This window comes from Mizuhopecten yessoensis, unplaced genomic scaffold, assembly GCF_002113885.1.
Source record: "Mizuhopecten yessoensis strain PY_sf001 unplaced genomic scaffold, ASM211388v2 scaffold10065, whole genome shotgun sequence".
Classification (NCBI taxonomy): domain Eukaryota; kingdom Metazoa; phylum Mollusca; class Bivalvia; order Pectinida; family Pectinidae; genus Mizuhopecten; species Mizuhopecten yessoensis.
In genome coordinates, this window is record NW_018408361.1 from 283,983 (window position 1) to 305,051 (window position 21,069).

The 21,069-nt window shown below is 33.8% G+C and overlaps 1 protein-coding gene across 1 annotated transcript; it reads right to left on the reverse strand.

The window, feature by feature from the left end:
- Nucleotides 1-1,969: 1,969 nt before the first annotated feature.
- LOC110459427 (homeobox protein MSX-3-like) lies at nt 1,970-20,868 on the reverse strand. Its single transcript, XM_021511663.1, has 3 exons — nt 20,496-20,868; nt 16,660-16,829; nt 1,970-2,840 (listed from the first exon to the last, which is right to left on the reverse strand). The coding sequence occupies exons 1-3, from the start codon at nt 20,866-20,868 to the stop codon at nt 2,610-2,612; spliced, it is 774 nt and encodes a 257-aa protein (XP_021367338.1). The 3' UTR covers nt 1,970-2,609.
- Between the last annotated feature and the right edge of the window lie 201 nt (nt 20,869-21,069).

Consider the following 21,069-nt stretch of genomic DNA (forward strand, 5'->3'; position numbering starts at 1 on the left):
CCCATTTCCGGTCAAATATTGGGCATGTAATGCATAAGGACATCTTTGAACAAATTTAGGGGGTGAAAATCCGGATATACCGGGGCCCAAAAAAGGGTTTTATAGACACTCATCCTTTGTGTGATGATAATATCTATTACTCCTGTTTCTCGAGGATCTACAGAAATCCCCTTTTACACTGTTTACCTAGTACTTCTCTAATTTGTTACATTAATTAATTAAGGGGTTTGAAGCACCCCCTTTGTTTCAATAGTAGATTAGATTAATTCGGATTTCTACCTTATTAGTTCTAGCATCACCGATAGGTCCTAGAAGATCGAAGTATGGTGCAGTGTACTTCATTTCTAGCAGACTGTACTTATTACCAAATTCACGTGTGGTTTTGACGTTCATCTCTTTCTGATACACATATTATTCGAGTATTTATCAATGATTAATTGACAGCTTATTGAATGAAAGAGTCGATCTTAACGTAGTCAGTTAACTTGATTGTATTTAAAGATAATAAAAATAAAATTGTCAATTGTCTTCTCTTAATATTTGTAATCGAGATTTGAAGTATAAAATTTGGCAAAATTTTCAAGGTGCTTATAATGACGTTTAGAAATAATAATGATTTCAAAGCAGTAAAGCGACATATTTGGATTGCTAAAAATATTTAAACCAGACAATATTTATTTTGACACTCACAATCATACACGACCTTAACATTTCAATCCCTTCATAACTTGACCTTAACCTTGAGTTTTGATAGTGATGTCCGGTCAATATCGTGTTACATTATTATGTCAGACATAATATTGTTCAATCACATCCCACTACATTAAGCTAATTGGGGTACATTGTTGTCTCGTCGTCACTACCCTTGTTCGCTTTTTGAGGTCGTGATTTTACTTGTATTAGATCTAGTTTTAAATGGCGAGTGTCGTTGATAAGCAGAAGAGGTTTCTTATTCTGCTTGTACTTTTTCAAAGGTCTCTGTCTAAATTTTCTCTTTGTTCATACTGCATACTAGTTCATTGATTTGAACTCCTGATAATGGTTTTGTTCACACTCCGGTATTCTGGATTTTTTTTTATCCTTCTATAATCTTCGATAAACTGGCAACATTTGTCTTTAACGAAATACCGTACATTTACCTTAACATGTAGGCTTTGCCAAGGAACAAAAAACGGTCTTGTTGATTCTTTTTTAGTACATTGTCTTTCTGCTTATGGTTTTGTCACCGTTTGTATCATCAGGCTATACATTTGTTTGGTACATATTGGAAGACAGGTGTTGGATTATTCTGTATCGAATAGGTAATTATAGAGGGGCACTATAAAGGATATTACTGTCATGTGCAATATGTTTGAAACATGCATCAATGTTTGTTTCATGTTTGTCAAGGCAAGGTTAAACTTTATACGGGATATGTACGCATTTTTGTTTGACAATGTTAAACTTAATACGGAAATGTACGAATCTTGTTCGTCAATGTTTAACTTAAAAGGAGATAGTATGCTTCTTTTCCGTAAATATTCAGCGTGATACGGACAAAGTTTTATTTTCATGCGTTATACTGAATGGAAATTTGATGTTTGTGAAAGACACGTGCAATCTGGTTCACGTGTCTTATTTGTAATAACACTGTAGAACATGTTACAAGGAAGCCATACACATCAGAAAACTGGATATTGTAATTAAAACGGTAGATCTTCAAAATGATACTTGCTGAAATATCGCATTGTTTCGATTGCCAATATATTGCTCTTAGATAACTCACGAGATTAACCACACATTCTTGTTAATTTTCATCTGATTGCCTATCATAATTCTCCCAATATAAACACATTTCGTTGAAACATTTTTAGTTCCTAATTTAAAAGACACATTTCGATTGAACGAAAGAGATACATTTGAAATAAATTGATGCAAAATGTATTAATGAAAAAATAAGGGCTCAAATTACTTCGGATATTGTGTAGAAGTAAAACTTTATTAGTAAATACAGATGTTCCCTCTTAACTTAAAGACAAAAGAAACACAATATGAACAATTAAACGGTAAAACAATTTTCAGCATCGTACCATCAACCAATTGATGCTCTCTTCAAGGGAGACCATGTTGTCCTTCGTAACATAAATGCATGCCATATTTAATAAAAATAACAAGTGGAAAAGAGACACAATGAAAAAACCAAAATCACGTACAATGTTCAATTTCACACAGCTGTCATTTGACCTGTGTTTTGGACAGTCATTGTCCATTCTGAAATGCTTTGTTATAGAAATGGACTGCAGATATTATATGTATCGATCCGAGCATGAGTTGCACTGTGTTCATTCACAATCAATGTTTTTATCCATTGCTGTCATTGTAAGTTCCTCTCAGTAAAAAAAGGGCAATGATGGTTACCATACTTCCATACCAAAACTTACACGCCACTTTAGGTAGCTGTCTTTCATTCATGCACCCTGTCGACAGGCGTCAGATAAATGGTCGGGGGTTAAAGTATCCAGGCTGTAAAAGCAAATGGATGCTCTTCGATAACTCACTGAACGTGGAGAAAGGTACCAAAGACCTATCAGAATCATGACCAGAGCAGGCGCTTTTTTCAGTTTGGTGTTTCAGGGCGGCGTGGAGCAGCTGGTGACCGGAGTGAATGCGGACATGCTGGTCTGCGTGACGTCACGATACTGAGCAAGAGCGGGGTGAGAGGGATACATAGGGAAGGACCAGGGCGAGGATGTCGCAGATACACCAGTTGACACAGACTTCGGGGAAAGGAGCCCTCCCCTCTGGCTTGCCTCACGATCACGCCGTTCCCGAGCACGCCGGTTCTGGAACCATATTTTCACCTGCAAAATATAAGCAATTTTAATAATATGACATTTAAGAAGGAAAGTGTGGGTGGTTAGATTTCACCGGAATTAAATGTATGTTGTAATATGGATTCTTGTTTTGTTTACCTGATGTATGATTACATCACGATCGCCATTCATAATACTTTTACATAAAATACCGCAGTTCTGCCCATTATACGCTCCTAAAATGAGGTTACCTTACTCATCAAATAATTACGACAGGTAGTCAAACTTTTAACCTGAATGATCCACTCGCGATATTTGCGGCTCATTTGATATTTTTTCGGTCTCGTGTTGCGACGTTTCAAAACCAATGGATCCTTTTGGCAAGCTATCATGACTTGAGACGTTAATTTATTGTGTTAAAATTAAAACTTTGATAAATGCTAACTTTCAAACAGATGAATTTTATCCAGAATGACCGCCTTTGATCGGTTGAGACATTTTCCGACCTAATTAAACCTACGCCATACCAATTCTAACCAAATTTTACCAATGACCGTCCACTGGCTCTGATCCAGTCATGTTTCTTTTCCTATGGAATTTAAAATATCTTTTCTTGCGTTTATTCATTTCCGACTTCATCTTAATTTGAATCTAACTGCATACAATGATCCTAACATGTTATTATTTTTTGGCCGTTTCGTAACTCAACGAAGACAGAAATAAATACCACGTAGATATTATGAAATCTCCATAAAGTAGAATTCGAATCGTTTACTGATACAATAGCATACTGATTACTAATAGGGTCTTCTCAGGGATACATATACAGACCCCGTGAGCCTCTAGCTGAATACAACATGTACTTAACATGTTATTCTTTAACTTGTAAAACTTGTTTCCAAATCCAATTCCATTAATTGTGTATTGCTTTATATAAAAATGTAAATAAAAATAGAAATGAAATAAAGTTTATGTTAACATGTACTTGACATGGTGAATCCTACAACCCACTCATTGGATAAACCTGCTAAGAGTTGGTAAACAATTTTGGTAAACACCCTGGACGTGATTCATTGGTCAATATTTTGATTATGACGTCACGTAACAATACTTCTGATAAATCGATGTTTTCTAGTAAACAGATTAAGTTGTGTTGTACAAACTATTGTATAAATAAATCAAGTCATGAAAAGTCACAATTTTAATCAAAGAACTCTACTGGGTTTTTTTATCAATAGGATTGATAATAAAAGACAAACGTCAAACAAACTGAACCAATTAGTTATGTACCACTTAATACCCCTCAGCTACATCTCTGTATCAAACGATAATCGGCGGACAAAGGTAAGGGCCAATTGGACAGTATTTCATAGCCACATCTACCATCCTCTGCCTTCAAAGGCACCCAGACCTATTAATTTCCCGATCAAGCCATCAACCACCCATACCGTATAATTGCATTACAAATTTATGTCTGTCCGTGCCACTTACATCGTCACCAATCACCATATAACTGATAGCAACAATGATGACTGCATGTGTCTGAGGTCAGGTAGATCCCCTTGTTTCTATATCCCTAGCATACAGTTGGATGCAAATGTTGTCTATGAATAGCAATATTACAAAGGATAGGGAACACACGAACAATAGGATACATCTCCTTCAGATTCCAGTGACATTTTTTTTTTTTATCTAAATTTATTAGATGTGACGTTCAAGATTTTTCTTACCATGTTATACATTATACATGTTTCGTTTAAATCTGGACATTGAGCTCATGAAAATTGATTAATGAAATATTTTGAACTGCCACAAGACAAAAAAAATCTTGTACAGTAATACACAAATAAAATAGTATACTCATATGCTCACATAAAACTGATAATATCATATCTTTATATGAGTTTGTATTTCATTCTATAAATGTTACTGCTTCGGGTAATCAGGAATAAAATACCAATAAGAAATACATGTTGTTGCATTTCATCTATATGGACAAAACACACCTGCGCCATTCCTGGGAATTCTATCCCTCGTATTCTGCTTTTCATATAAAAAGTTAATTATAATGAATTCAAGCAATAATTAGACAAATGAAATGTTTATTTGATCAGTGATTGGTGTAAAAAAAAATTACCAGAATTTATGTTTCTTTCTCTTAAAGGTTGAACGACAGCAAAATCGGTTAAAACGGAACATAGAATACGCTGAACATAAAGTTGATACACACTTTTAGTACTAAAGGAGGATGTCAGTTGTTGGTTTGTTTTGTGTTAGCACTCTATAAAGAAGTGGTTGTTTCAGCTGTAAGATGCAGCGGTAGTCATTTTTGGCATACTGTATCTATCACCAAATATTATAGGTGCAATTATAGGTGTATTACGTTCATCATTTAAGTATGTTTACCTGATTACATCGATACCTATAAGATATCATATCATTGTCCCATAAATGTTTGTTTCTATTATTAGCAATATAAAGGATATCAAGATAATATTGAAATATAGAATACTGCAACACATGATTTTTTATTTTATTAAAATTATATGTAAGATACCACAGTTACTATTGAAATAAAATATTGTTTTCTCAATAAATTATGTATTTGATGATTTAATTTTGAAAAATGTTCGGGGTTATATTAAAATACAGGATAGTTTGTTTGTTTTTTTATTTACGTCCTATTAACAACTATGGTCAATTAAGAACGTGCCAGGTTTTGCTGATGGAGAAAAGTCGGAGTTCCCGGAGTAAAAACGCCAAACAATGGTCAGTAACTGGCGACTGCCCCTCGTAGGTATCGAACCCGCGACCCAGTGGAAACAGAATGCAGGACGCCTTAACCGCTTCGTCACCGCGGCCACTTTTTATAGATATAATATCACTCTTCGTATTAGCAATGATAATAAAGTTTATGTATAATATCAAGCTTTGTATAGCTTTGTATTAACAATCTTAATAAGAATATACGATATATAGTAAATTATTAGTATATAGGACTGTTCATCTAGTAATGTTTATTTATTTGATGAATAGGATACTATTAATATGTAGGATATTGTTACATAGATTTTGAAAGATTAGGAATTTGGTTATTCCTTTTTGTTGTTGTTATAGTATTCATGTCTAGGAATTTTATACATATTTAATATACCATGTACATACGACGCAGTATTTCAAGAATTGTGGTTCTGTACAGATTACAGTAAAAATAGTCTTTGCATCATTATTTCATCAAGTGGTCATTTATTTCAACACATTGTTATGAATCGTCATTCGGAGTAACGGTTTGCTCGTGTACGCGATGACGTAGAGCTACCGACAGCCTCGATTTGGAGAGAATAAATTACAACTTCCGTTTTCTATAATACTGAAACGTGTTGAAATACAAATAAAAGATGCAGATTTGGCAATAACTACCCGTTCTTTTCTACACATTCCAATTTTCTTAAAACCTGCATTTAAATAGCATTTTAAGACTTAATTAGATATTAAGTGGGATCTCATAAAACACAGGCGTTTGTGGATTCTCCAAGGTGTGCATTGGATCTCCAACATTACAAACACAACTATTAAATCTGAATCTAGCGGAAGTTATTATAATAAAACGATCATCTGTTCGGAACTATCTCACACTGAATGTGGGCAAATTATTGGCTTGAGGAAAAGACACTTCACTAATTTGTAGGTAACAGGTACTTTGGACGTTTCACTGGACAAAGCCTAGCTATTACTTCGGGGTGGGACTGCCTGCTGGTGGTCGCTGGGTCACGATATAAAGTGTCGCCTTTAGGTCGGCGTGACTCCTATAATCATTAACTCGAATTTAAATTACACAGTCTCGAGATTGTAAAACAGGCGTATTAAGATATACAGAAATCCTTTGGTTAGATATAATAGCTGACGCAAAAACAGTAAACTTTCAGCGAAGAGTAATTAACGGCGAGATATCTAAAATTAACAAATAAATAAAATAAAAATATAAAAAGGTAAACAAATAAAATAAAAATATGAAAAATTTAAATAAAAAAAATAAAAAAATGAAAATGTAAATAAATGAAATAAAAGAAAGTCTAAATAAAAGATTTTTTTTTATCAATGCATCAATAAAATAAATTATTTAAATCGAAAAAGAGACTAAATAAATGCCAAATACAATTATATTCATCGTTTCAGATGTATCATATAGTAAAACATAAACGGTGTTTTTCTTTGAAAAATAATCTTCATTCTTTTTGAACGACACTTTGTTATTGGAGATATATCAATAAAATAGTGTCAAGTGAAAAAAATTGTATCAAATTTAATGAACGATTATAACAATTGACTGCCTTATTTGTATTACTTATCTTATCCTTTAACGATTTCATATACTTCACCTTTTGTGATTGATCATCATTTTAAACGAACGTGGAATAACGAAGCCACTTGCTTTAAAACGACGCAGTTTGATAATTGACACTGAAGAAGAGGCGAATTCTAACGGGAAAATGTTTTAAATAAACATAGCATTATAGCTTTTAAACATTCGAAAGGGGCTTATTCCAAAAAACAATATAAAACGGTTTACTGTACTAATTCTCGTAAATTGAAATATTGGCATAGTAGATAGAAACATAAGGACACATTTTCAGTGTAATAAACACTTAAAGAACAATACGCTAACTAGGAGAAAGACTGAGTCTCATACTATTCAAAAACCATGAAAAACAGCCATAAAATTGAACTAAAATAAAAAGACACACAAACAGGTGATTGCACATTATAATTTACAATGCCCCATACGGCTGTTTCGTCCTTCTAGGACTTATCGGTGATGCTGAAAAGAACTTAAAGATATAAATCAAAACTGATCTAAAGTTCTGTTGAAACAAAAATAAGGGGGGGGGGGGAAGTGTGCATAAAACTCTTTAATTTTATTAATTTCAAACAATCGGGATATACTGGCTAGTTAAAAAATAAAACTTAATTTTAAATATTTTGTAAAGCGTAAATTATTAACCGTGCCACTACTATTTGGCTTTCAGGGGTACGACAAACCTCGGGGACTAAACACCCATCAGCAGCAGTCTTAAAATATTTTCATTATTAGGTAAATTTACGAAATAATACATTATCGCATTTTCCGTATAACATGGTAAAAAATGACATGCGGATATATATTTTCTCGGTTTCTGTACATCATAGAAATATAAAGTCCAACTTCGACTCTATATTTGATATTATATATATATATTTTTTATACAGTAAATCTATTGATTATGTCAATAACAGTAGTGCTTAAACTATTGTTCTAGACGTCATTTTGGAAACATTAGATGGTACTTTGACAGTCATTACATTGTATGCACATACATGCAATGTAATCAAAATTTTTATTAAAGGGATGACAGAAATAAGTTCGGGACAATTTATTTGGGTTAGTAAGAACATATTCTATGTAAGTCCTACACCGCAACCAGAAACATAAGCAATTTGCTAGTTGTGTTACATGTAAGAATATTAAAAACGAAAATGAAGCAAATTTAATTTCTGTGACTAACAAAGCAAAGGAATTGTTATGTTTTTATCTGAAACTCAATAACCCGGAAAAAAGCGCTCGTTAATGGATGCCATTCGAATTCCTTAAAAATATGCTTTCGCAGAATAACGTCTATGATAATTTTCAACGAAGAAATTACATCAATGGATAACATGACTTTATAACTATATACATATTACGATAATCCAAACACCTAACATAACATGTGTTGGTTGAGAAAGGACTCTTGAAGATGAATAGATAAAGATAAATTTTTACGCAGTCACGTTGACATCAAACATGTGTTTTGTTTAAATTGAGCTGTTTTCTCAACCAGACAGGAAAAATATAATACTAGTATCGAACACAAGTATTATATCTCAACAATATACTAATTGATCAATTTTTAACATATATATGTTTATAAATATATTTATAATTAAAAAAAAACCCACCCAGACTGAAGACCCTAATTATTTTTAAGCGAACTTCAAACAATTTCTTTTAAAATGTTAGTAAGGTGATCGACCATGATGAACAGTTACCTTATTAGATTAAGAAGAGAGGTAACCATAAAGACATGTCTTTATTAATGGTTGGTATGGATGTATAATCCGTCGACAGCTAAAACTATATTTTCTATGATTAATTCTCGTATCACCAGGTGTGGTGTGCGGACTTGATTAAATTGCAACGGAAATGAGAAATCAGAGGTTTTAATAATAATATTGAAAGTAGAATAATAGCCGTGTTTATTTCTTTAGAAACAAAGGAAACAGCAGTATTGCTTCTTAAATAGGACACATATCATAAAGAAAGGACACTTTCATATTTCATCAACACCAGAGGTCTATCCCAATAATGATTAAGGAATTCGATCCAACGCAATCTCGTCGTTCATTTTCTCAAACTTTCCACCTGAATGTTGGCAATAAAAGTATGGCCTAGTAAGCGTGCCACAATGGGTTGCTGTAAGCAGTCTTGTTTTATAAACACTGGATGGGCACTATGGTTATTAGAAACCCGTCTTTATTCATGTTGGTGTTGAAGTAAAGAAGATGATCATTACATTAGTATGAATATGTTATAGTAACCAAAATCCACAGTCAAATAAAAAAAAAGATTTTTTTCTTTTAGTCTTCCAGTCAATAATTAGCAAATTTTGAGACGTGAATCATCAAAAATAACTTATTATTTATAGTAAATTACCATGAAACGGCAGCATATAAGTTGTATCATGACCAGAGGTACAAGTCATCCGTACAACAGTTTTATAAATGTAAGGTATCCTGCGATAACACACCAAGTAAGAGAAAGGAAAACATTATAATTAATCGTTTAATAAATGTTAGGTATCCTGCGATTACACACCAAGTAAGAGAAAGGAAAACATTATAATTAATCGTTTTATAAATGTTAGGTATCCTGCGATTACACACCAAGTAAGGGAAAGAAAAACTTTATAATTAATCGTTTTATAAATGATAGGTATCCTGCGATTACACACCAAGTAAGGGAAAGGAAAACATTATAATGAATCTTTTAATAAATGTTAGGTTTCCTGCGATTACACACCAAGTAAGGGAAAGGAAAACATTATAATGAATCGTTTTATAAATGTTAGGTATCCTGCGATTACACACCAAGTAAGGGAAAGGAAAACATTATAATTAATCGTTTTATAAATGCATTTGAATCTGTAGAATAGAAACCATTTCCAACAGAGCCAATACTTTAGACAAAATTAGAAGACAACAAGATTCATGACGACAGTAAACAAATGGAAAGACATCAGGAAGCCGTATATTTGAACTGTATTAAAATACTTGATATTCACATTTTATTAATGTTTCCATTGTTCAAAAACGAGATCTGTAGAAGCTTGACTTTGCCAGTTTGTTTGTCTTACAAAGCATAGAAACTTAACCATGTGACTTTGTAACGTTTTACTGCAATATTTCTGAATAGTAATTTTATTTTAAAGAATGATTAGCTGACAAATAATGAAAATTTCCTGCATACAAAATGCTTCGTGATTCGATCTTTTTCATTATAACGGAAAGAAATACTTCATCAGAATTAAAAACTATTAAATTGGAGAAATTGATCATTGTTAAACCTTCTGCATTGTTAATATCATATCATCAAATACTAATTAGCCAAACTTCGCCATAACCCGATAGCCTTCAAGAGAACTGACACCACACACAGATTGGTTCCACAGCATAAGCAGTTATGCCCGAAGCAGCGTTTCAAAAACATTCAACAGGACACAAGAACCAGAAGGGTAGAGACTCACCGCGAGCACGAACAGTCCAATCTCGACATCAGAGTTGTGATGATGAGGAGTCGAGAAGAAACCAATTTAATCCATGATATGATATCCGACTTATCATATCGCTGTGTTATTAGATGCTGCGTTACTCCTGATGACTTCCATAATTTCCATTAAAAATGTCAAAAACAATAAAGCCGTCAGTCCTAGCCGATGGGATAAACGATAGATAACCAGTCTGATTGAAAAGACAAATCTGAGACTCGGTATGGAATAACATACGTTACCCTCGAGATCATAAACTGTTATGATAGTTACATTGAAAAAAGAAACATACATCGATATTTCATCAATAATATTTTTATTTGGAATGCAGTGGGAGAAACGAAGAGGCACTTTTCATGAAATTGACTAGCCGCACCCTTTTTCCTGTTTTACTATTGAGTAAATACATCGACAGACTAGAATTTTATGATGGGTTTTCCTCTTTGTATTTCTAGTGATGGTATTTTACCACAATAGGATTGACACTGCTGGTGAACTGTCAGTTCCCGACATTAGCAGAAAATGTGATGCTTCAAGTTATTTTGGCATCGTTTACCTAACAAACTGCTGAAGTAAATACTATTTGTTCGTATTCAATGTTCTAAAATTGGTATCGTTGTAAAGGTTTATTAGCACCTTTCCCTTGCCATGTATTCCTACATTTGGTTCGGACATTTAAGATAGGGAGTTTTTTCTGTTGTACCATTGATAAGTCCTAATTGGACGAAATGACAACATGATGAAGTAGAATATTTACGAAATACTTTTTTTTAATACGTCCTTTTTATATTATTTCTGGTGATTATTTTTCTAAAGCTGAAAGGATATGTCAATTAGTCTTTCATGGACTAGATGTTACATTATTGCTCTTGTTTTTAACAAAAATAGTTCCACAGACAGCATGTTAAACTAATGCTGCTAGAGTGTGAACATTGTGATGTTATACTGTCACATACATGAACTCATTGCAGACAAAGTTGTCGTCCCGCGATTTTCTCAACATCACATCTAAACGACGTTTTACCCTCTTCAACATCCTTCCACAGTATCAGAAGTTATTAATTCTAGTTATGTCCCCAGAAAAGAAGTTTAGTAAAAAAGTATAGTCCTTGCATCTGAGAAAGTTCCACACCTGCGTCCATAAGTGGTGATTTATAAGGCAGAAAAAAATGCCATTGTTGTGTGACATGACATTTGCGACTACCGGGGAGCTGTGCTGAAAAGGTGAAGGCATGCATCAAGCAATTTATTATTTGAGTGAATGCGAAAGCTTGTAAAAAAAAAGATAAACTTTATATATTTTACAACAATTATGAAACAAGTTATTTCAACTTATATTAATCACTCTTATTGGCCCGGATGTCAGCGCGCGGGGATCTAAATGTGGGAGGAAACCAGAGTGCCCGGAGAAAACCCACATGGTCAGACAGGTGACTCCATACCTTTTCACGTCCGATTGGGGAATCGAGCCCCGGCCGCCATGGCGAAAGGGAAGTGCGCCACCCGATAACCCATTGAAGACATAATTTGCTCTATTTCGTGATTTTTTAATGAAAGTTGGATCATTGGATGCTTGCTTGAACAATCTCTAGGGATGAGAAATAAAGCAGATAATTTCACAAAATAGCGACCATGCACAGGATTCTAATTGGCTAAGACAATTTTACAAATTGCAGGATCATAATGAAAATTGCACGAGTAGAGTAATCATGAGCATAAGCGGATATCGAAAATGGCCGCCACGACCTCTGACCGGCAAAGACATACGACATCCGATTGGCAGGATAACGCTTTTTATCCGGGATATAACTAATTTATTTATTATTGGGCGAAATGTGATAAAAAGAATACTCGAGTATTATGATGTAGGCAAATTTGGATTTTGAAAGACGCAATAAAAGATAAAAAAAGAAAAGAAAAGAAAGTCAGTTAAGAAGGAAATTTACCTACCGAAACCAGCTAGTGTCTGCGCTTATGTTGACTGTTCCACATTAAAATCTTGCTCCCATTATAATACGGGTTTCATATTTCCTTCATTTATTGAATTATTCATAACTTATAATAACATTTTCGGTCAGAACGATAACACCAAAGCCAAAATGTCATGGGTTTATAGCTATTCGTAGGATAATCATTGCCAATGATATTGTTTCAAGCCGAGATAATACGGATATCATTCCTGTTTGATGTACATTTCATACGATTTTGTGATTCCCTGCTCGAGCGAGACATTTATTGTAGATCAAGTCGAGCAAATAGTCTAATAAAATATGCAGTGAAAAGCGACAAAATATAACAAAGGATGATATAGCTGTTGACAGATGTGTATCGTATCAGTTTGATATCAATATCAACGTAGTGCTGACCCGAAAAGGTAATGAAGCACTCATCATATAGCCTGTCTCATAAAGGAGAGCATCACATCTTTGTCTTTTCTGTGGTTTTTTAATCTGGTGAAACTATGAACAATTTTCACCAGCAATTGGTATCAAAATTCGTCATATTTAGTAATAAACTAACCGAAAATCATTCGTTACAACAAATTTCAGTAATGATGTCGAATTATGGAATAATGTACTATATTTGGATTGTTAGTTATACAAAATACAAAATTGATAAGAAATGAAACAATCTCCTTTGGCAGGTAAGCATTTATAGTAAACTCACGAATTATGGGGTAGTATACTATTCAGGAGCAGCTATTTGAGGCTTTAAGTAAGATATATCCACAAGGCTAAACAGTATAGCTTTACAGTTAGATCAGCTCTTTTTTAACACGGACACATACGTGATAATTTAATTTGGTACTGTAGCTACACGAGATAGTTACACAAGCTGACATGGGTATAATTATCCAGAGTGTCGGTGATATCGAGCGTCTCCTAACACGTGTATGACACCACCAGTCAGTAAATGGAACTCAATATGGTTTCTAAAACTCACACGTTATGTCACGATTCGATATTTGTTTATATTAATTAATTATCCTGAATCTGTCCACTATCCAGTCGCACCAAGTATGATAACAAATATCTACTCATATACTGTAGTGTTATCGTTCGTGTTAAAGTACATATGTACTAATAAACCTAGTAATAACTTACCGTATGTCTGAGGTTTGAGAGGATTTGGGTGGTTGGGAAGTGCAATGGATAGAGCACTCGTCGATAACCAAGTGTCGAGTTTCGACTCACCGATAGCACGTGAAAAACATGTGTTACATGTATTTGGTTAAATTGCTCGGCAAAGATGTATCTTTCAATTAGATCATAAATAACATCACCAAAACATTTCATACTTACATTTATATTTTCTCTGACTTTCACGTATTTTTTAACTTACAAATTGTATTTAAATAAAAAAATCCCGCCGTATCGACAGTCTAAACAAATTCAATAACTGGAACAGCGTATTGTTGCGTGATGGTTGGCTAAGAATTGTGCCTCGTGGTGCATGTCATTTAATGTCCCATCAACGACACAGCTTTCAAGTAGATTATCTAGTGACATTGTCATGCAAATGTAAATATATACATGCATCTCTGTGAGTGAGCGTACTATTGTAATTGCTGTATTACTTACCCGTATTTCGTGAACGTATTACTGTTTCTTGAATACTAGACAGAGATATCCGCATTTCCGGCGGTGCTTGAAAATTCTATCCGACCCATGGGTCTAGATCGCTTACCCACGCAGACTGGCGGGGGAATTATAGTGACCTTTCGGGGTCACGCTATTGTTCGTGACGTCATTTCATGACGTTTTGGGGTCAGTCAGGGTCATTGACGTCACTAATTATTGCCATCCGGGCTTCATATGCAAATGAGAAATGTGCGGACAGTTTACAACTTTACTAGCGGTTTTTACGGGTTTTAGGTAATAAGCAAGATTTAGAATCCATCACTGATATGAGGTAAGGATAAGGATATTCAAACCCTCGGGATAAAATATTGAGCAAAAGACCCTCGGCAAAGCCTCGGGTCTCTTGCTCAATATTTTATCCCTAGGGTTTGCATAACCGTATCCATACCTCATATCAGGGATGGATTCTATTCATAACCTACCCGGTCTCTGTGATAGTGAGTGTAATGGTATATTACATACCCCTATATTCTGTGAGAGTGAGCGTACAACTTTAATACCTAACTGTATGTCTGTGATAGAGAGCGCACTACCCTCATACCTACCCGTTTCTCCATATCGCAATACATAAGTAGAAAGTTGTTAAGAAGGGCGATAAAGGCATTTGCGTCTGGGTTTTCATACTTGTGACAACGAAGGCAGCAAGGCAAATCATATAGGACTATCTACAAGATGTCAGGGGCGTTTCTAGGATATTTGAAAGAGGGGGCGTAGAATCCAATCTCAAAAGTTTTTGGACCTTTTTTTGCTAAAAAACATAAAATAATTGTGAAATGAACTAATGTAACGGTTCCTGACTTGGAGCATGTATATTTTATAGTTAAAGTGTCAGGGCTTGACATTTTTTATGCCGAATTATCTCCATTAATTGTCTATGGTATATCAAAATGATTGGATGGATCTTAACAGCAGTAGACCAATAACGAGAAATTCCAAATTCTAGGGTATAAGGCGTTATAGATTTACTTACCGTTTTGGTTGTTTAAAAAAGGTGTCCAAGACACCTTGAGATGATTTTAAGGTCTGTTGACGCTTTTGTTTTGACGTCGACATCTTTGACGATTTCACTATATCACGTGGTCAACAACAATGGATACTAATCGCAGAGTCGAATACGGCGGAGAAACGAAATTTTACGGATCACCCATCGGATGGGGGAATCAGTATAACAAGAAATCAGAGTATGCGTTTAATTAATGAATATGATAAATTGCCATATTCAATACAATAGTAGCAGATTACGATATTTTTTTATTTTGTTTTACGCCCATTACGCCCTCACCTGGACCCGCCCCTGGGTCCAGGTGAGGGTATTGAGATATTAATCCAAAGAACTCATTTCCATGCGTAACCTGGTATGGTGGATCTGACCAATACGGGAACCGTTATTGTAATAGGAAGGAAAAACAACAACATTTCTGTTAAATTAGTTTTTTATGTCTGGAGATAGACAGATCAGTTTTTAATGTTTTTTGGCAATTTGTGAATATCGTAATTTGTTTGAATTATAATGTCTCTAAGATATGTTTGGGTCATGCGATTATCATTATATATCTGTAGAATTTTATGGTAGTCACGTCTAATTTTGAGTGGTTTCCAGCCAGAAGTTTTGTCCCATCGCTTACTATACGTGCGGCTCCTTCTTGTAAACTTTCTAGCAGTTTGGACTAGGCAGTTGTTATGTTGTCCAAAACTAAATCCCCATTTTCCAAAATTGAAAGAAATGTACATTTTTGGAATGATAATTTGCCAATTTCAATTTTAATTTCTAACTATATGCTTTAGGTGCTCAGCCCAGTTCCCGTCCCCAGAGAAATAAATACCTAAGTGTTAACGTTCATATGTCAAAATTGGAACTCTTCAATGTTTTAACATTGACAGACGTTATACTGAATGAATATAATCGACATCCATCCTTCTGTTTCCTTATGAGTAACTATTCCAGAGTGGTTGTATTTTGTAATTCATGCCTCTGGCCATTCCGGCAAAGATGGTAGATATTTTACTATTCAAACATACCGTCCTCCTATCGTAACCATGGCAGCCGATCGCGGCCGTGATCAATACGGCGTTAAAGTGAAAGTAGAAGTTTAAAGGTAAACTTACCGTATTTCGTGCGATATGGGCTAAGCTGTATACATCTTAGGTATTGATTGATGATATTTGACATTTTCATGTTAAGTGTTGATAAACCACAAAATACATTTGACTGGTCAGCCGGTGCAACAATTTCTGTTGCAAAGGCTGTAACGTCATTGTAACGTCAAGATTCCACCAATTTATTTTTTGTATGAATAAACTAATAAGCAAAGATCTTGGGCGCAACATTAACTTCTATGCGTACCCGTGTCTCTATGATGGTGAGCGTACTACCCTAATACCTACCCGTGTCTCTGTAAGGTTGAGTGCAGTAGACAGTTCAGCAACGTCCATGCTACTCAAGTAGTGGGTTTGCCGAAACTTCTGCTCAAGTGCTGCAACTTGATGTTGTGTAAAAGGAACGCGCGGGTTCCTTCCAAGTTTTCTCTTCTTCGTTACCTCCTTTTTCTGAAGCCCTTAAAAGAAAACAAATTGCAACCAATAAACTTCAGGAAAGAAAGGAAATGAACGAACAATAGAACCAGTGTGATATCAACGAGCACATCCCATTGTATTCATTGTATTATTCACATATCTGAGTCTACCAGTATGAGCAGCATTGCATTATGAATTATAATGAGCGTTTCGGTTTGTTCTTTCACAAAATATAAGTGTGTTTTTATATGTTTCAAAAGAAGAAAAGTACAACTTATAATCTCGTGTGTTTAATAGGTTGTCATTTGTCATTTCCGTTCGTTTGCATGTCTAGTTTTTACACGATATTGTTTTCAGGTACATTTATTAGATTTGATGACTATATGTTCAACTCAATATTTAGAAACATTGACAATGACTTTTTTCACACAAAAAAAATGTTATTCCTTTAAAAAGTTTTACTCAGGTCAAACCACAAAATAGCATTCTGGTTTAGCATAAAGAAGGCTCGTAGACAGCCAAATCGCTATAAATGTCTCAATCGGCAACGTCGCCGCGCCGCAGCATTGACATTAAATCAGCACGTTTGGCATTTGTTTCACTGTTAGGGATATCAGGGTTCTTCGTCAGTTTTAATCTTGTTTTGAACGTCCTATGAAACAATTTATGACAATGCAGCTGATTAAAGTGTCGACACGGCCAAGCAATGGACGCGACAAAACACAATGGGGGGCTGATCCAGTATTCACTGCAGACCTATTATTTGACAGTTGCAGACCTATTATTTAATTGCTGCGGACCTATCATTTAGTTGCTCCGGTTCTGTTATTTGACAGATACATGCTCGTTTTTATGATCACTTAAGTATGACTTCAATGTAAATCGACACACTGTTCTCTCAACATTAACACGTTTGCATCTGCCTGCTCACTAGTTTATAGTAAAACCAGTGAACTGAAACAGACCAACTGTATTCTAACATCCGGAATCATAAACAAATGACATGATTTAGAAACGATTTTGAAACTAATTTCAAATTCTGATTTTGGATATATTTCATGAAAAGTGCATACTTTTCGTATGTGTAAGAATACTGCGTCATATTTAAAGTCCTCATTTTAGTGGACTAATTCTGGTGTTTTTAGTTCAATAATAGCAAACAGATTGTATTGTGACTTATTATATAACCTAGACCAAACTTAAAGATCCGTGAATGAATAAATCGAACAAAGGAATTACAATAAAACATTTATAAAGTTTGTTTATAGAAAATGAGGGATACCAGACGAACATATGCTTGAAAAAAATAATAAAATATTTATTTTCTTAGAGCAACGAAAGTTTGGAGTAATGTTTTTAAATATCTTACTCGAGAAAGAGTTGCAAATGAGTAAAATATCATAGACATGATAAAAAAGATGTGAACGTGTTTCATTATAAGAAAATTTCTTATTTCAATTCCGATTTTCAATTTTTATTCCCCTTCCTCTTTTTTGTCACGTGGAAATTTTTCAAGTGGTTCCGGCTAAATTCAAGCCATGTCACTTTTGGAAGACCAACAAAAAATATTTTCTTGTATAATTGACCTTCCATAAAAACATTAAAAACAAATGCAAATTCACGAATTGAAGTAAATCATTTGAACTCTCAGTAAATCTAATATTGTAGTTTAACAGCTTTCATATGTCATTCAAATAAAAAAAAACTTTAACATAACGCTTTCTACCTGCCTATTTAGCGTATACTTTAGTTCGATGTACCATTAATAATTCAAGCATTTAAATTTCATGGCCCTCTTTCAGCTTTTAAAACCATCAATATCAGCTATTTATGTACATTTGTATATCAAAACACACTGAATTTTCCTCATATCTCGTAGTCTTAGTATTATATTTCTTCGGTTTGTTTTATTAAACCAACATAAAAAGATAAATAGTAATGTTACTTTAATGTTAAACTTCCTTTTTGTTTCAGAATGAGAATTGTGTTATAAATAAATTGGGGTGTAATTAAAAACATAAATGTTATATATCGCGGTGATATAGCTACAACAAAATGCTATAGAATATTGGTGAATTGCTCGTTTCACCAAAGAGGGAGAAAATAGAATGTAAACAAAGAAAATGTTTCATAAATTTCCAAACAATTGACGTGCATTTAAAACTGCGTGTTAGTTTATATGACTAATATTTTGAAAACAAATACAAACATTATATGTTAGATTATATATAAATATTATCTTTAACAATTTGATGAGTTTAGTTTTCTCAAAAGAAAACAAATCATTGTCTATTGATACATTCTGTGCGTTTTTGCAAAGGCTATACAATCAGACAAAGAAAATATTGACCCGAGTCAAATTTAAAAATATCAATACGATATGATTTTAGTAAATTTACAATTTCATATTTACATTAAGACACTCGGCAGTAACCGTTAGAAGTTAAGAGCATACACAGTCAGATTAATTCCAATGATCATACAAAATATAATTAGAATATCACTAAAACAACAATGCGGCTGATGATAATGCCTTGTTTCGTGTTAATATCCGTATTATAAATAACCCGCAACTTTAATACTTCTGTTTGTGAAGATTCTGTTTGAAGAATCCTTCGGCATAATAGTTTTTAGAATATGTATCTTATCAATCGTCGAGTTAACTTCTTCTTTAACGCTAATAATTCATAGAAATATTATCAAACAATAAAGCACACTATTGCAATAGTCCCGTTATATTCTGATTCACTAACTATCCGTTCATGCTATTAAGATATCATACCTATTTTCAATTCATAACTTACGACAATAGATTGCATTCCTTTTATCATGTGAATAGCATTCAGTTTATTTATTTCATTGACCAGGGATGCATAAATAATTATGTTTCAGCACATTCTTTTGTTGGATATATCGATTTAATAATGTGAACCAATAGTATGCAATCATTTTACTAATCACATTAGATTCTTATTACAACGTTTTCATATACGTTCATTAATTACATTGATATCCATATTTGCGACTTTAATCAAAAATAATTTCAGAAATGCATATTAAAACCTGAAATCATATGAATCGAACCGCGTAAGCATTGAAGTCATGGAATAATTTCTTGTCGAAAATACCAACATAATAATCTACAAAATGCTAACATGAATACAGATATTAGGACGTATATAAGGATAATGATATTGACTTACACCTGTGGCAATTATACAAAGCTAATTTCAGACACTCATGTCAAATTCTCCTGTGAAATGTATCTATAATTGTGTAACACGAAAGGCATGACATAATGTCTTGCAATAATAAAACAATTATCAGTTTATTGATACATAAAATGTTCATATACAGATATTAAAACACGTGTATTGATGACATTGACATCCATCTATTGAAACTGAGTCAAATTTATTTTAGAAATAATTATCAAATCCTATATGTGTCTACAATTTATTTCCATATAAAACGTGTTATAATTCCTTGTAGTAAAAAGTATTAAGATATCAACACGCCAAATGTTCATAAACAGAAATTAGTATACGTTCATAAATGACATTGATATTCACCCATGACATTAATTCAAAATATGATTTCAGAAAATAATTTGCAAATTATTTTACTGAAATCGGCTAACACCGGAGATATGATATACTTACATGCAATAATAAAGCGTTAAGGGTTTTATCATTATATTTACTTACTTGGTAGTTTTGGAGGTTTGTATCGAGTGCATTGCAACCATGGGAACTGTTTACTTGAGTCTGTCGATTGCAGATCTGTTACATGAGCTGTTTCGTCGACTGTTCCTCCGTTATTGTCATCTTCGTCACTTTCTGGTACTTCTGGTTTTTCATTTAAAATTCTATCAATAGAAAACTTCACACCTTCGGCAGTTTTATGTTTTGTGTTATTTCCGTAAGAATCGTTCTTTTGTTCTGAGAGTATTGGATAGTTCATAGATGTCGAATTTGGCGATCCTCGAAAATTTGATGAACTGTGTGTAGATAACAATTGTCGAACTTGAGAAGGATGACAAGCGACAGGAGCATAGAAAACCGGTCTTCTACCTTGCATGTTACTATAAAACGCATAATTTGCAGCAAATATGGATGCAAACATATCCATATTTAATTCAGATTGTATTTCTCTCTGCTGATATTGTCAGATGCACATAGAGAAACTGAAATAATTCAGCGAGTTCTATTTAAAATGACATTTCAATTGCTTCTGTAAACACCTAACTTAACTAGCCGTCTCAACGTATTTTACTGTAAC

What these genes read in the sequence shown, in the direction of transcription:
- LOC110459427 (XM_021511663.1), bottom strand. Translation starts at nt 20,868, where the DNA reads ATGCAAGGTAGAAGACCGGTTTTCTATGCTCCTGTCGCTTGTCATCCT. An exon ending in CAAACCTCCAAAACTACCAA is followed by an intron (nt 16,830 to 20,495) that starts GTAAGTAAATAT and finishes TTTTCTTTTAAG; the next exon opens with GGCTTCAGAAAAAGGAGGTA. An exon ending in TCAACCTTACAGAGACACGG is followed by an intron (nt 2,841 to 16,659) that starts GTAGGTATTAGG and finishes TATATTTTGCAG; the next exon opens with GTGAAAATATGGTTCCAGAA.